At 29.0% G+C, this 17,331-nt stretch overlaps 2 protein-coding genes and 1 long non-coding RNA gene across 3 annotated transcripts; all 3 read right to left on the bottom strand.

Moving 5' to 3' along the window:
* Positions 1-590: 590 nt before the first annotated feature.
* Positions 591-2,104, bottom strand: LOC123269099 (ATP-dependent DNA helicase pif1-like). Its single transcript, XM_044734628.1, has 2 exons — positions 1,336-2,104; positions 591-1,270 (listed from the first exon to the last, which is right to left on the bottom strand). Exons 1-2 carry the CDS (start codon positions 2,102-2,104, stop codon positions 591-593), a joined length of 1,449 nt encoding a protein of 482 aa, XP_044590563.1.
* LOC123269098 lies at positions 2,101-3,612 on the bottom strand. The gene has a single exon (XM_044734627.1). The coding sequence runs from the start codon at positions 3,610-3,612 to the stop codon at positions 2,101-2,103; it is 1,512 nt and encodes a 503-aa protein (XP_044590562.1).
* Positions 3,613-6,284: 2,672 nt separating this feature from the next.
* On the bottom strand, positions 6,285-7,170 carry LOC123269976. Its single transcript, XR_006510506.1, has 3 exons — positions 6,940-7,170; positions 6,643-6,780; positions 6,285-6,516 (listed from the first exon to the last, which is right to left on the bottom strand). It is a non-coding gene; the product is annotated as an uncharacterized LOC123269976 (long non-coding RNA).
* Between the last annotated feature and the right edge of the window lie 10,161 nt (positions 7,171-17,331).

Genomic DNA, 17,331 nt, shown 5'->3' with positions numbered 1-17,331 from the left:
AATATACGCCAGGCGCGAAAAATATTAATTTTGTTATCTTAACCACGTAAAGTAGTTATACTTCATAAATGAATTTTTATGAAAATTTTACACACTCAGATAATAGAAATTAGGGCATTATAAATTTATATGAGTTAAGGTAATAATGATTGACACTGAAGCTTTCCACATCACCATGGAGGTACTGTGTCATGCGATGCGATCCCTGTTATTTTACATGGCGGGATCCCCAGTAGACTTACACCATGGATAGATGTGAAAGCATGAATGTCAGGGGTTTGAAATATGTTATTCATATTCAATTTATAAAAATATAGATTAAATATGAAAATTCAAACTCAGGCTATCATGTTCACGTCTATGAAAATTAATTTAGCAGATGTTTAATAATTTTAATAGCTTTTTAACAAATAAATTATGGCAAAAAAAATTATTAAAAAAAATTAACATCTATCAATTTTAACAAATTAAAAATGCAGTTTTTTAAAAATAACTTTTTGGAATAAATTTGGCGGTTAACGGCTAGTTATTTATAAATCTAAAACTATCAGAAATATTTATTAATTAATAGTATTCTCAAAAGTATAAAATTAAATACTTAAAATTTCTTTATACACGACGTTTTTGGTTTTTCCAATTGGCTGAAGAATGACTAAGTTGTCAGGTGAACTTACTCTTGAGCATGCCACGTAAAGTTGACCATGAGAGAAACAATCATTTCTTAAATCAATTCCAGCCATCTTCAAACTCTGCTCTTGTGCTTTATTAATTGTCATAGCATAACAAACTTTAACAGGAAATTGCAGACATTTGAATTCAAAATGATAGTCTGATGGAATTAACGGAATTCTTAGAATGAATACAGTTTCTCCTTGATATTTTCCGGTGATAATTGTGGTCTCAATAACATTTTTGTGTAAGATCTTGACTTGGAGCCTAGTTCCATTACATAATTTTGGAGGGTTTAAATTTCTGAGCAACATTATTGGGGTGCCAATCTTGAGATGAAGAACATGAGGAGGTATTCCTGGTGGATTAAGAGTACGTAAGAACTCTACAGGGTAGTGAACAACGTCTTCGTCCTCCATTACTGTGTCTACCGACTCATATCTTACTTGCTCAGTTGGCAGTTGCTCCAGTAAAAAGTTATTAATAGAATTAGCTTGTTCATTAGTTGGAGTGAGAATAGCTCTCTCTTTTAACCATGAACTGCAATTTTCTCCAGCCTTGTCAATATTCGGGTATATTTTTTCAGTCAAGGTGATTAAATCTGGGACAATATCACAACGAATGCAAGAAAACATTTATTTTTCCGTCTTCTTTCTGGGATCTTACCGTGACCTATGTCAATGAGTACTTTCGAAAACTTCTCAGCTTGTGGATGTGGTTGAAGATGAACACGCATATTGATAGTCAAAGATAGAACTTTTACCGAAGGCCATAAAAAGGATGACTTGATACAGGCTTGAATTTCATCAGCGCGTGTTCCTCGTGGTGCAACAGGCAATGTTTGTCTGAAGTCACCTGCCAAGAGAACAACTACTCCTCCCATAAGTTGGTTGCAACCTCTGATGTCTTGGAGCGTTCTGTTCAGAGCTTCAATAGCTTTTTTGTGAGCCATTGTGCACTCATCCCAGATAATTATTTTTGTTTCTCTTAGTACATGAGCTATATCACTTTGTTTAGAGATGTTACAAAGTGGGGACTCAGAATGACACAAATTTAGAGGTAATTTAAATGCAGAGTGAGCTGTTTTGCCTCCATCAATCAAAGTCGCAGCAATTCCTGAGGAAGCAACAGCTATAGCAATTTTTTTCTTACTTCTAATTTTTGAGAGCAACAAATTGATTAAAAAAGTTTTTCCAGTGCCACCTGGAGCATCAAGAAAATATAATTGCTCAGAATTAGAAATAATCGAATTCAAAATTTTACTGTAAACTTTTTTCTGTTCTAAGTTTAACTTAGGAACATTTTCAGCTACAAATTCATTCAAATAGGTAGTGTCATAAGCCAATTCATTCAGATATTGACGATTGGTGAAAATAAATCTTTCCTCTCGTAATGGGGAGGGGAGACCGAACTGAAGAAGTGTCTTTCGTGTCATTTGTTGTAAATAATGTCAAGCATCAGCTCGACATTTCCATCTTCTCGTTCTATCTCTCTCCTAATATCTTCAGAAAAATTTTCTCGGTATTTCTCCCATAATTTCTGTGGGTCGCCAACATGACAAAAAACTAACATGATGGCAAACAGCTCACGGATTTTGAACGGAGAATCAGAGATGCAAGCTTCTTCTAGAGTGTGATCCCAATTAGCATCATCTTCGAGAAGACCTAGTGCTCTACATGCTGCTTGAAATGTTGGCTGAATTATTCCATCAACAGTTTTTAAAGCAGAAAATGATACTGGACCTCGAATCTGATGTAATAGAAGACGCAGATAATAACACTCGGCATTACCGGGATGAACGGTATACACTCTACCTAAAACATGATCTTTCTTAACTCCTAAATAACCTGGAACATCCTTACCTTTTTTCCGCCTTTCAAAGTGGTTGTTCTTCCATACATAGTAAGCCGGAACTTCAAAGTATAAAAGAGTTTTTGCAAAATTATCACAGTTGCAAAGTTCAAAAAAAGCCATTAGAGTTGTCTTTGGTGGATTAACAACTTTATCAATTACATTTCCTTCTGTGAAGTAAACTCGTTGACCGTTTTCAAGATGTACAGCAAGATGCATGACAGAAGGAAATCTGTCATGAATAGAAAAACAAAGTATGCGCCAAACCGCTTCAGAACTACTAATGTAACGTCCTGCTTGGTACTTTTTCACCTCATCAAAATCCTCAACGGTAAACGCTGCTTGGTCAGATCCTTTATTAAGATAGTTACAAATGTATTTAATAGACTTAACAGAATTACAATATTCCACATTAATATGAGCTTTAAAAGTACGGGACAGAACGGGATTGTACGGGACTACCCATCTATTGTCAACTTCAACTTCGTTAAGGGTTATTTTCATTCCACCATCTGCTGGAGATTGTCTGCGATACTGAGGATAGCCATCGTCTCCAGTGACAGTTTCTTTTAAAAATGCCTTAGGATATCTTTTAGTACACTTTCCTTCAACCATACAGGGTGACTTTGAGTTGAAAGAACCACATGGACCATGAATCATGGTTGATTTTATGATTTCAAAAAGATCTGGATCTAGGTTAGGATCAGGTAATTCAGCGCTTATAATTTGGTCAACAGACTCAGATCTTATTTTTTCTTCCAACCACAGTAGAATGTGAACATGAGGAAGTCCACGTTTCTGCCATTCGATAGTGTACATGTGACATTTTGTTTTACCAAAAATACTACCCACTGTAAGAAGCTTCATCATATGTTTTACTTTTACATTAAAAACTCTCGCTACAATGTCATGTCGATCATGTGATTTTTGACCTTGACGAAAAAGCTCTGTTATTTCTGGCCACTTGGGATTGCAGGTGAAAGTAATAAACAAATCTGGCCGTCCATAATGTCGAACATATGTCATTGCATCCTGAGTTCGCTCATGCATATAACGGGGTCCACCAGTAAAAGAAGAAGGTAACACAACCATTTTTCCGATAGTTGATGATTGTCCATCATTTTTCGTCAAAAGCATCCTTTAAATGAACATATTCCTCACTTCTCAGCTTTTTTTGGTTATTACGGATCCAGTTAAGTCGTTCAGTCTCAATTTTGGCATACATGTCTACTAAAAATTGATTTAAAAGATTACGAAATAATAATAAGCAACCTTCTTCACCATCGCGTTCCATAATCCTGAAGCTGTAAAATTCTGAAGCTGACACGGTTTTATTGAGAGGAGTCTTAGTCTTCTCATCACGCTTCGGAATATTAATGTGATATCCATCTTCTCCATAACAAAACATCAATGGGTATTGCAAAGCATCATAAGCACGGTGTGTCTCGCTGATTCGCACGACTTGATTGCTTCTGCTTTGGAGAACGATATCTCGTTTTTCAAAATCCTGCCCAACGATAAGGACAGCTACTTCCCTAGCTTGAGGAGCATTAAAGCGGCCTTTATGTTCACCAGAAGGTTTTCGATCAGCATTAATCACGACTTTGAACTCCTTTTGACCTTTTGGAACTGAATCTATTGCAACTTTAAAATCAAGAATATACTTATTGTGATCATGAAGCATCATCTGCAATTGATGAGTTAATTTTGAATTAATTCCAGGATAAATGCCACAACGAATATCTCGTTCACTATCATCATCACCAACAAAATATATTTGAAGAAAAGAAGGCTGTTGATCAGAGCTAGCCATTAAACTCCCTATTCTGTGGTAGACCTGTCCTTGAATTTTAAATGTTGGCATAAAATTACCTTCACGTACCTGCTTTCCTCCGAAAGACGTCATTTGAAAGCATCTATTATACTTACGAATATTAGAAAAAAAATGTTCTGATAATGGATGCTGATGAGTAAGTAAACTATGTAAGGGTTCAGCCCTGCTGAAAGATCCACATAGATCCAAATAAAAAACAATGATTGATTGGAAGTTATTGTTAGCTATTGTGTTTTTGAAACAGGAATTCCAAATACTGTCTGATAAACGAAAAAAAATAATAAATTTATTGGATTTTATGTGGTACGAGTAAGACGAACTAAATTCTATTAGTATTTCCAAGTGGCTATGAATTGAGAATGGATTTTGTTGATAGAAGCTTACGAGGCTGAATCAATACAGAATAGGTACTTGCATTGTAGTTTTCTACGAAATTATTATCGAAAATACCCATAAAGAAATATGATAATCTATTTGCAAAGACAGTTGTATGTCTTGAGTAGCTTCAAGTGAGGACTATCATTCTGATGTGGTAATTGCAGATGAATTTCTAATTTTTGTTATTAGACTTTGCCAGTGATATGTACGTAGTTTTTTACTGTATTATCTCACATTAAAATAAACGACGTTTTATAAGACGATTCGGGTAAGAATACAATTAGTTTTTATAGGATTTGTTCATGATAAATATACGCCTTATGTGAATTGTTTCGAAACAGTAATTTCCTATAAGTTTGATAGTTGCTTTTATGATTATGAATCGGATTTTCATCAAAAATCAAGAATAATTATTTCCTAACGGAATTTAAAAGAATTTGCTAGCAATACTTTTATAGTTCTCTATTGTTTTTCTAATATTGACAATGGGAAACATTTATAAGGCGATCCGAGTAAGGATGTAATTGGTTTTTATACGGTTTGTTCCCGATATAAATATTCGCCTTTTGTGAATCGTTAAAAAAGAGTAATTACCATAAGTTTGATAGTTGCTTGTATGATAATGAATCGGAGTTTTATCAAGCCAAGAATTATTATTCCCTAATGGAATTCAAAAGAATTTACTTGTAATGCTTTTATAGTTCTCTATCGTTTTTCCAATTTTGACAATAGATGACATTTTATAAAGTAATCCGAGTAAGGATACAATTAGTTTTTATAGGGCTTGTACCTAATAAATATGTTTCTTTCACGTATCGTTTCGAAACAGTAATTACGAATGAATTTGATTTCCGCTTTTCTGATTACTTATCAGTATTACGTTAAACTAACCATATATTTCGCTATAACAGAATCTAAGAGAATTTTCATTAATTTACTGATCGTTATTAACTAGTTTTTTTTCAACGTTGAACGTGACTTGTTATCAAGTGTCTATAGTTCTGAATGGATTTCAATGAAACGTAGCTTACTTATTCCATGGACGATCATTTTAATCAAACTCGAAGATAACTAAACTCGGTCAATTAATTTAAAAATTCGACCATACAAAACATTTTTAAATTAAAAAAAGCATACTTTTACCATGGATAACTTTTAATTCGGATAACTTATTTCACTCATGTAATTTACATCAGGAAGCTTATTGAATAAGCTTCAATTATATACTTTACCATTGTTTTAGTTTAAGAATTACTTAATTTCTCTGTGTACTCAAAAAATTTTATCGTGAAACTCTACAAAATCTACAATCATTTCGGCTGCTAAATGACCCTCTTCCCCGCCGCAAACGCTCCATGCGATAATGGAATATCTTTTTGGCCAAAAGTTGTCTGATTATTTAATTATTCATGTGTTATGAACATCATTAGATCGTTATATCTTTAAGTTGAAACAAAATTCAAATATTTATGCAGTATATATCATTTTATTTTTTTTTGAACATGATACCTTTATTATAGTATTTTTGTACTGTATTATGTATTACTTAATTTTATTAACTAAAAATGAAGAAGTTTGAAAATAGAAAAAATTTATCTGATTAAATATTGAAAAAAGTAAAGTTAATGCAATGTCTTAGTTGGTATCATCTTCACTGTCTGAAGCTTCACTGTCTTCACCGGAGTCGCTACTTTCACTGGAGCTCGAAACATCTTGTTTGCCCTTTCGAGCTTTTGGCAGTTTTTTTTTATTTTTTTTTTTATCATCCTTTGTTGCTTCAGCTGCTAAAATATATACAATTTATTTTAGATTAGAATTGAAAAAATATTGTGAACTATGGCGTGCAAAGGAAGTCGTTTTAATTTTGACTTTATTACGTTCGAATTGGTGTTAGAATAAACATTAGTTACCTTCTGATGGCGTCTTCTTCGGAGGTCTAATTAAGTCCGCAATTTTTTGCCGGATATATTCCACGTATTCATCGACTTTAACATTAATTAATTTTTCTGGAAGTTTTCTGTGCTCCGCTAAATAATATCTATAAATATCTGCAGAAACGTATGATTAGTCTGGGAGAATTTTACTTTTTTAATAAGTAGACAAAAAAATGTATTTAAAAATTGAATTTTACTACACATTTACGCATATTAAAAAAAAAAAAAAACTCATTATTTCTTAAAATAACAAAATTTTAAAAATTTTCTTACCGATTGTGATTTATTAAAATATTAATGATCTTACATTGAATTTCAACCGCTACCTACCAACAAATAATCATACAATTATTCAATAAGAAAGTAACAGAAGATTTTTAATGGGATGTATTGGATTATACCGTTGAAATAGGAGTTTTGGATAAAATTTATTGCAACCTATTGCTATTCAAATCTTTCCACAGTTATTCATGAAAATTAAAAAATGTTATAAAACATTTTAATGTCATATCTAACAATTAGAAACTTTCAACTATTGAAATATCATGATACTGAAGTCAGCAGACACCTGTCAAGTTTAAGGTTTTACTTTAGGTTTTACTTTAGGTTTTACTTCAAGGTTTTATTTTAGAAATAAATGAGTGGAGAAAAAAAAATATTTAGAAAATTTGTACTTATATTTTTTCAAATTATCTAGATTCGCATTTTTTTTTTTTATTCTTTTAAAATAATTTTTTCAATTATAAAAATCATAAAAATTGATACATGTGTGCTAATTTCAGTATCATGAGATATATCTAACACATAAATTTGATATATTGATAAAAGCTTTCTATTGGTGTTTATTAAATTGTATAGGTAAAACTGGAAATCCATAAAAGAAAAATTTCAACGAAAACTTATTTTTAATGCAGTTAATTGAAACAAAGAGAAGGTAGTTACATCACACTTTCGCGAAATTGAATGCACTTAATAAAAAAAATTTTTTCAGAAACTTAGTCATGCACTAGTTAATTATTCTAAAATCATCAATTTTAACTACAATCACAATGAAACAAAAGGTAACACTATTTACAATTAGTAAAAAACAGTACTTACATATTTTATCAAAATCAATTTGTAGATAAATTTAAATCTGTTTTCGAAAACACAGGAAATTTTTAACTATATAACTTCATTTATAAAGTCACGCAATTAAGTTAAAGACAATAGAATTGTAGAGGAGTTAAACACGTTATAAGTTAGACGGTCAACGAACAAGTGACTAGCTAAGTAACTTTTAGCGGGCTACCGGGTTGTAGCGCTTTGTCTCCACCACCAGTGGTATGCACTTGTCTCAATTCTGGCAACAATAGAGGCAAACAGTCGAGTACACGTTGGAAGTCTCTCGGTTTTTTTCTCGGATTAGCGCGATGATTCTTCAAAAAAGAAGACGACAATAGAGGCTTATAGCGGGTACTCGCTTGGACAGTGATTCCAAACGAAACAGTATTTATTGTTTGTAACCAAGGATTTTTAATTAAATAAAGATATAGTACAAAGGAGAGACCTATATAGAACAGAAATTGTTAAAAAAATTAAATTAGCCGATATCTAAAAATTTTTATAATTTTCTTTATTAAAAAAATAATGACAAAAAAATTTTTTTCATTTGTTGAAAAATTTAAAAACTGTAAATGCAATTGTTAAAAAATATTTTTTAATTCTAATTTAATCAATGATGCAAAATCGAAAAATCAAAAATTTTGGCAAACTTTATTATTATAAATTGTTTTTAATTGTACTTACAGTTTATATAGATATGGATAGTGCTTATACTTTCTAAAAGTATAAATTATTTTATTGTTTTAAGTAAATTGTAGCAATTGAATATTAAATATATAATATATATTGTATACATATAAAGTGTCAATTTAGCTAACGTGCCATAATTTTTAAAATATGCACTTGTAAATTTTTAAATTTTCTACAAGTGCATTTTTGAAAAATTATTATTTTTCAAATATTAATTTATTTATTTACAAAACCAAAATTATTAAATATCGTCGGCTGAATTTACACTCGTATGTATATGAAACCGTAACATTTATAAGTGTATCAAATATTAAAAATTATAAATATATGGTAGTTATATCCGATAGAAATCGATCTGTTAAATTCTAGAAAATCCTTATTTCAAATTACCATAATTATTTCCATGATTTACTTGTTGTAACTGATAGAAAAAAAAATGCAATTCCTCATTATCCCAAATACAATTAAATTAACGGAATATCAGATTCGGTAACTGGAATCTATTATGTTTTTGCAACAGCAATTAAGTATGAAAAATCATAAATAATTATAGTTTTTGTGTTGCAAATACTTTATAAATACCAATACATATCCCAAAAGTAGGTTAGTTACTACAATTAAAGTCCGATAGAAAAAGTCATTGGCATAAACTTATAAATACTTTTATGTTCATAAAAACGAAAACCAGGTATATACATAATTTGTACAACCAACATGGAGTTGCAATTAGAAAAATTTAACCACTTAAAATTGTAAATACTGATAAATTTTACCACATTGGTTTTTCCTTATTGAATCAAATAAATAACTTACTCGGAGCACCAGATAAAATTCAATCGAGTTAAAAAATTATTGCAATCGTATAGATTACAATATAGAAAGACCGTATAAATCTCAAATTTTCGTATCGACTGATAAGTAACAATACAATTCTTATCTGGACATTTTTTGATCCAGATAGATCTATCAGAATTTTTATGGGAATTTATCATTTTTTAACGGTTTTTTTCCACAGGGAGGATAAGGACCAAGCTTAGACAGTTGAACTTTACCGCTACTGCAGCACATTCCTTCAGTTTCATCTTTCCATTTCAGAGCACGACACCAAGAGCAAGGTAACCGTGATCCAAGATGTACAATTTTGTCTTTTGAATAGTCAATTTGACAGTTGTATTTAAAACCGGAAAAAGCCTTAGAAGTCCAGGGCAATAATTTAGTTTTTGATCTTTTTTCGAGATATATAACTGAATTTTCTCTAAAAATATGTGGATTTCTGGCTTGATAATTTTTTTGAGCTTTTTTCTTAACTTGAAGATGATTTTGAACATATTTTTGAACAGCTTTTTTCTGGATCTCAGGATGATTTTGTTTGTATTGTTTAACAGCTTTTTTCTGGATCTCAGGATGATTTTGTTTGTATTGTTTAACAGCTTTTTGGTTGACTTCTTTATGGGTTTCCGTGTATTTTGAAGCAGCTTCTCTAAGTTGTTTAGCTCTAATTTCACCTGAAAATCTTTTTCTTCGTTTTTGACCTTTTTTTGATGGTGTATCTAACTTACGTATCTAGATACGTATCTAACTTTGACATGTCATCAAAGTACAAATGTTTAGTTTTATAAGGTTCCCCAGATAATTGTTGAGAAAAACATTTGAATCTTTGCCAGTTGTCAAACACGTAACGAACAATTTTTTTTCTTATAACAGCACTCATTGATATAGTACCATAAATCAAAAACTATAATGAAGAAAAAAGACACGCACCATCACCAGGAATGTGGATTATTTTTAATGAATTTATAGACTCCATTAGTGTCGTAAAATTTTTGATGTGTAAATAGAAATTATAAAAAGTAAATAATGTAACTCAACTATTCAGTATTAAATAATGGAAAAATAATTTATATCAACTAAATTATCATCATAAACAAAATAATATTAAGAAATTAAAATAATAATGTATTAAAAATTTTTTAAATAATTCAATAAAATAATAATCATTAAAAACTAATTGAATAAAAATGAAAATTTTATTCATTAATTGATAATTAATTTAAATTATTTATGATGATAAATCAATTTTTTTTTAAATTCAAAGTAATATTGAAAATTAAAAATATTCAACAGAATACTAATAAATAATTAAAAACTTACGTATACTGCATAAGCATAAAAAATATTTGAAAAAATATACTTAATTAATTGATGTTCCCAGTAATAATTTAACTTGAAAATGTTATTTTTTTATAAAAATATCACTTAAATCACTTTTTCAATATAATTTTTTTGACAGTTGCTTGTTTACGTTTTTTTAATTGTGACATATGAATGAAATATTAAAGTGAACAATTCATTTGTTTTGAAGATAACTTCAAAGCTTTCAATAATAATAAATAAATAAATAACTAAATAATAAAAAAATATAAATTTTAACCAAATAAATATAAATAAACAAATTAAGTATAAATATAAATAATTAAATATATGTTCACCCATTAAAATCATTATATATTTAAAAAAAAATTTATTTAAAATAATTGATTTAAAATATGAACATAAATAATTTAAATTTAGAAGTGTTAATTATACATGGAAATAAAGCTTTTCATCCAAACAATTGGTCTCACGAAGTGAAGAAACAGATAATTGGTAAGTAAAAAATAATTAATTAATGTAAACATAATTATATTATTTTATTAAAATTTTTATTTTCTATTTTTTTAGTTAGTTAAAAAAACTTGTGATCATCAATCATAATTTATTATTTTTTTTTTATAGACTACGTCGACCAAGTCAATGGGATCTACATTGTTGGCTGCACAACCATAACTAAAGTTTTTTTAAGAGATGGGCGAATTCACGAAGCCATTGGGTTTAAAGAATCTCATCAAGAATCATTCGCTGCAGCGTACGATGATGCGCGAAATGTAATTGTCATTTTTTTATTTAAATATTTTTTACAGTATAATATACAAATATGAATTTTACATACACTAACTTTTTTTATCTTCATTATAGGGATCTTTCCTCCGAGCACTTCACGACACATTTAAATTTTTTAAAGAATTTCAGGACATAATTGAAAAATTAAATGAAGAAAAATTAAAGAGGCTTGCAAAGCAGCAAGAATTGCAAATAAAATGGAAAAAGTTAAAATCATAATTATTAAAAATATCAATTCAATTTAATTGTGTAATTCTATAAAGATTTGAATTTTTTTTTAATAATAATAATCTTGATCAAAAAACAAAGAATATTGGGATCTGTATTTTTTATAAATGTAACAACAAAATATGTTCTAAGCTATTAAGGTAAAAGCTCCGATAGATGATCACGTACCAGTATATGATCACTCCGTGTATTTGTATATCTATATTCACAAATATAGGTATACAAATACATAGAGTGATCATATAATGGTACATGATCATCTATTAGGGCTTTTACCTTATATAAAAATTAAAAATTTTTTTTTATATTTAATGCCTTCTTATTATCCTTTAGGAATTAAATTTTATAATTTTTTAATTAACGCCCACGCAAGGATTTGTGAGGGTGGCATTTCATAAAATTCATTCTTTACAGCTCAAAAACTCCAAAAAAATCAATCTGGCCAAGTTTCAATCCTTTAGCTGCTATTGATTAAAAGGTACAATTTCTTTTAATTTTACGCCCACGCACGGACATGTGGGGGTAGAATTTAATGAAATTTATTCTTAACAGCTCAAAAACGCCAAAAAAGCATTCTGGCCATGTTTCAAAGTATTAATAGCTATAGATTGAAATTTACGAATTTTTTGACGCCCACGCACGGGTACGCCAGGGGGGTGGAATGTCACAGAATTCGTTTTTAAAAAATTTCTAAATGTAATTTGAAACATTCTGACCAAGTTTTGAACTATTAAAAGCCATAATTAAAAAATATGAATTTTTTTTCGTGAACACCCCCGCAACCCCCCTTGTGGGTGGAATTTCGTGAAATCCGTTCTTAGCTGACCTCTACTTGGCAAAAGGAATATTCCTGCCAAATTTCAAGTCTCTAGGTCTTATAGTTACAGAGATATCGTGATGAGTGACTATCTATATCTATAAAAAGTCTCCTATATATATATATAGATTACATATAATTATATATAATTGCATATAACTATATATGATTATATATAATAATATATAATTAGATGTAACATTTTTCAATAATTATATATAATCATATACAATTCCATATAATTAGATATAATCATATATAATTTTATATAATTCTATAGAATTGTACAAAAGTTACAAACATTATTATATACAATTATATGAAATTATATATGATTATATATATATAATCATTATATATAATGATATGTAAACTGATAAAAGGATTTATTTACTATTAAAAATTTAATTTCTTTGAACACAATTATTTAATTTATTAAATTTTAATAAATATTTTTTAACATTTAATAAATTATTATTTGGGAGGAAAGTACATTTATTAATAGTTAATAAGTATTTATTAATAGTTTACAAATATTTTGTGGAGTGAATTTGTTCCACTTGCAATGTCATATGACATGAAGATTGCTTATAAACAAAAATCATCTTTATAAATTATTTGCATCAATTATATTATCTTATAATAATGTTTATTGTAACCCTAGCGGTATCGACGACTCAGAGTAAACTGGGAGTTTACGCGGAGTTACTATGGAGTATACTCCCTCTTGGAGTTTAATCGGGGTATAAGCGGAGTTTACGCGGAGTTTTAGAGGTGTATGCAAGGAGTATTGTGTGCAGTTACGACACGGAGTCACAAAAGTGTATTATTGGAGTTTTCGAGAAGTTTTTGACGAGTTTTTTCGGAGTCGCTATGGAGTTTTCCTCGCGTTTTTGTCGAATATTTTCGGAGTTGCAGTGGAGTTTTTTTGGCGTTTTCGTCGAGTTTTGTTGAGTATTTTCGGAGTTGCTAGGGAGTTTTTGTCGAGTTTTTTTCAATGTTTTGCGGAGCTTTATAAGAGTTTCGCTGGTGTTTTTTCGGAGTTTTGGTAGTCTTATTGTGGAGTTTACTCGCAATTAATAATACTTCACGGCATGAAAATTAATTTTAATTTCACAAAGATGACTATAAATAAATCATTTTTCAATTACGGTGTACTCTTTATTAATTAATTTATTTATTTACAAGTTGAAATATATTTATCTACATAGAATATGTTATTTAATAAATGTATTATGAAGTTTATAAGTAAAATATATGATATATAAAAAATATGAAAGAAATTGTCAAAAGTTTACAGTTGTTACACTGAATCAATATTATCATAACTAAAATTAGAATTTTATCAATACATAAAGCGATTCAAAACTTTTTCGGTTTCCGTAAGATAACAGTGTTGTTTATTACTTGGTGGGTCTTATTATGTGACTAAATAGTTAATACTGATAATGTCTAAGATAGCTTGACCGATTGATCCCTTGGCTAGAAATCAAATGGTCCGGGTTCGAGTCCCGGTCTGTACGAATTATTTTTTTCGGTTTTTCATTCATTATCCATCAAAAACTCCGATGAAACTCGCAAAAAACTCTTGGAAAGCTCCACAAAAGCTCGGTAACGACGCTGACTAAACTCGACAGAAAACCCGTAAAAACACTGATAAAACTCGGGGAAAACTTCATGAGAACACCAGCAAAATTCCAACCAAACTCCGTAACGATCTCAATTAAACACCTATTAACCACTATCGTCTTTATGTGTCACAACTGCACACAATACTCCGAGTTTACTCCCCATATGCGCTGACTATACTCCGTCGTTACGCTGAGTTTCGGACGAGTTTCTACAGAGTTTTGTCGGTGGCACTGAAACCGCTAGGGAATATACCGAATTCTATCACACCTCATAATTATCTTTTATATATTTTTAAATATTAAAAACGTTAATTTATTTATTGATTTGAATTACTATCATGTATTCCAGCTATCGAGTTATAAAAAATGTCAAGAGAAAATTGCTATTTTTGCTTTTAATCTTAAATAAATATTTGTTAACTGTTAACAAATATTTATTAACATTTAATAAATCGTATTTAATAAATAATTTATTAACTGGTGATAAATATTAATTAAATCCCATGATGTTAAAAAATCACTTATTAACAGTTAATAAAGCTCATTAAATATGAACAAATCTTTCTATCAGTGCAACTTTACGGAAATCATATATAATTATATATGAATCATATATAATTATATATTAAATAAATGAATCATATACAATTGTATATAATTTTTTTTATCTCAGAGTCTGCTACTTCAATGATTAATAATCTATTAATCTATAGTATTTTTTGTGGATGGAATAATAGGAACTGTATTAATTAAGTTAACTTCACGGAGAAAAAAATATCATCAGAATAAGGATACGTATCGTTATTCTGACTATACGCGGTATAGTCATTTTTTTTAGAGATATACGCTGTATAGCCAATTCAGCTATACAGCGGATCATCAAAATGACGATCCATATCATTATTTTAGCGTTACATTTAGTTAATTTAACTATACAGATCCTCACGTTAACGAAACAGTTGCCTGTTTTGACGAAACTACAAATATTTACAAAAGCTATTCTCTGTATGCTTTTAAGTCAAACAAATGAATCCTTAAATCAGAAATCCGGATTGTTATTTGAAGGAAACGTCATTTGAGGATACGTTGGATAGTAATTTTAACAATATTTTTTTTTCCGTGTTATAAAAATTGATTATGCATACGATTTGCATCACTTGTAGTTATTTCAAACTCTGCTCAACAAGTAGGTCTCGTAGGTAATCAGGTAGCGCGTCAGTCTTTCAAGCGTCAGGTCCCCGGTTCGATCCCCGCGTACGCCGAATTTTTTTTTATTTTTATAGAAATAATTATATATAATTCTATATAATTATATCTAATTCTATACAATTATATAGGGTCATTTTTCATATATAAATTATGTATAATTATATATAATCTTTTTTACCCGGGTACGTGCTTCGCGCTTAATTTAAGACACGAAATATAAAGAATCATATCCATATACATACATAATCATATCTTCGTAGAAATAATCAGAACTGAGGTCCTCAAAACATAGGGATCTGATGAGAACTCGATTCTAACGATTTTTTGCAAAAAACTCACTTTTATAGACTGGACTTTTGTCCAGTAGAACTCTTATAAATTCGAGCTGTAAAAACTAAAAAATACCAATTGCCTTTCTCGTTCAATCACGATTTTCTGGTGAAATGAGCATTCTATAAACTCTAGTTCTCAGTCTTGTGGCTTCGAATTTTTGGTAGTTTTACTGTAATTGAAATTATCACAAAATGTGTATACAATAGTTAGTTTATTCAAAGTTTCATTTATATCAATAATTTTATTCACATTAACTATTAATAATTATTTTTTATAAATATATACATAGTTTAATAATTATAATAACATTTTTTTTACAAAAATTTTATTGAACAAAAAAACTCAACATGAAAAATCAATAATAACATTTTTGATAATTTTTTAAAATTATGTTGAAATTTTATTTTATTTTATTTTTTTTGACAAGTAAATTATTTAAAAAATTATGAATAATAATGATAGTAATTTTGCTCTCCATCCTAATTTATAATTTAATTTCATTAAAATTTTTAAATAAAAAAAAAAGCCTCCAAGTTAATCTATTCAAATCAATAACAGTATTTTCAATCTCATTCTTATTACTTCTCATTACTTTTTACCTTCTTCCTTCTACTCCTCATTGCGCACTGCTTACTAACCATCACTCCTTCTTTTCAGCAGAAACTTCAGGGCACGGAGGCTAGATAGAAGGAGGACGCTCGCCATGTGTTGCAAGCGCCCGAGAATTGGAGGATACATCATTTTCCGCATTCTCTCACTAGAGCGCATCAGTGTTGCTAATGTCAGGTTTTTTGAATTTTCACCCGCGGAATGCAGTGATTGCATTTATATGTTAATCGATAAAAGAATTTTAAATTAACAAAAGAACGCATCAAGTGTACTACAATAAACTATCGTAATAAATAATGATTTTGAATCTAGCAGGTATTAATTAATTTTTTGTGATTAAAGAAAATACATGAATAATTGAAAATAATAAATTTAAAAAAATGCACATTTAGAAAATCTAAAAAACTATCAGTGTATTTTTTTATGATTTATTATTTTTAATTATTTACCTTTTTCTTTAGTTACAAAAAATTTAATTAATGCCTGGTAGATTCATGGTGATGATAAATAAACATTTATTAATGAATAATCAACAATAAATAAAAATAGGTCAATAATAATACTAAAATTCTAAATAAAATATTACATCTCATCTTATTCAGCCATAGTTAAGGAAAAGTAGAATATTGAAAAGAAAAATAATTCAATTTATATTGAGAAATAATTTATTAGTTTTATAATTGGAATTTTACATGACTAGAAACAGTAAACACTTATTCTTTTAAGACATAAATCCAGTAAAAAAATTAAAGTTATAGTTGTTATATTATAATAAAGATTATTATTATTTAAGACAATTTGGAATTTTTGCGATGTTTTTTTGTCATGTTTTTTCGCTCATTTAGAGTCCGATTAATTAAATTAACTAGAAAATTTCTGCGCATCACTATAAAATTATTTAAAATCTTAGCCATAAGTTTTTTTTTATGAGTATCACAGCCTAAAATAGGTAAATACTTAGCTCTAGCTACTCTCTCTAAAACTTTATGCATGGCATTTATATTCACTGTTTTAGTATCGACAACAGTTAGAACGATTTTCTCGAATTTTCTTATTAATTTAAAAAGATTATCACTAGGAAATGTCAATTCACCATTGCTCATT

Source organism: Cotesia glomerata, linkage group LG7, assembly GCF_020080835.1.
Source record: "Cotesia glomerata isolate CgM1 linkage group LG7, MPM_Cglom_v2.3, whole genome shotgun sequence".
NCBI lineage: Eukaryota > Metazoa > Arthropoda > Insecta > Hymenoptera > Braconidae > Cotesia > Cotesia glomerata.
The sequence above is the reverse complement of the archived record's forward strand: the minus strand, read 5'-3'. Positions and strand labels throughout refer to the sequence as shown.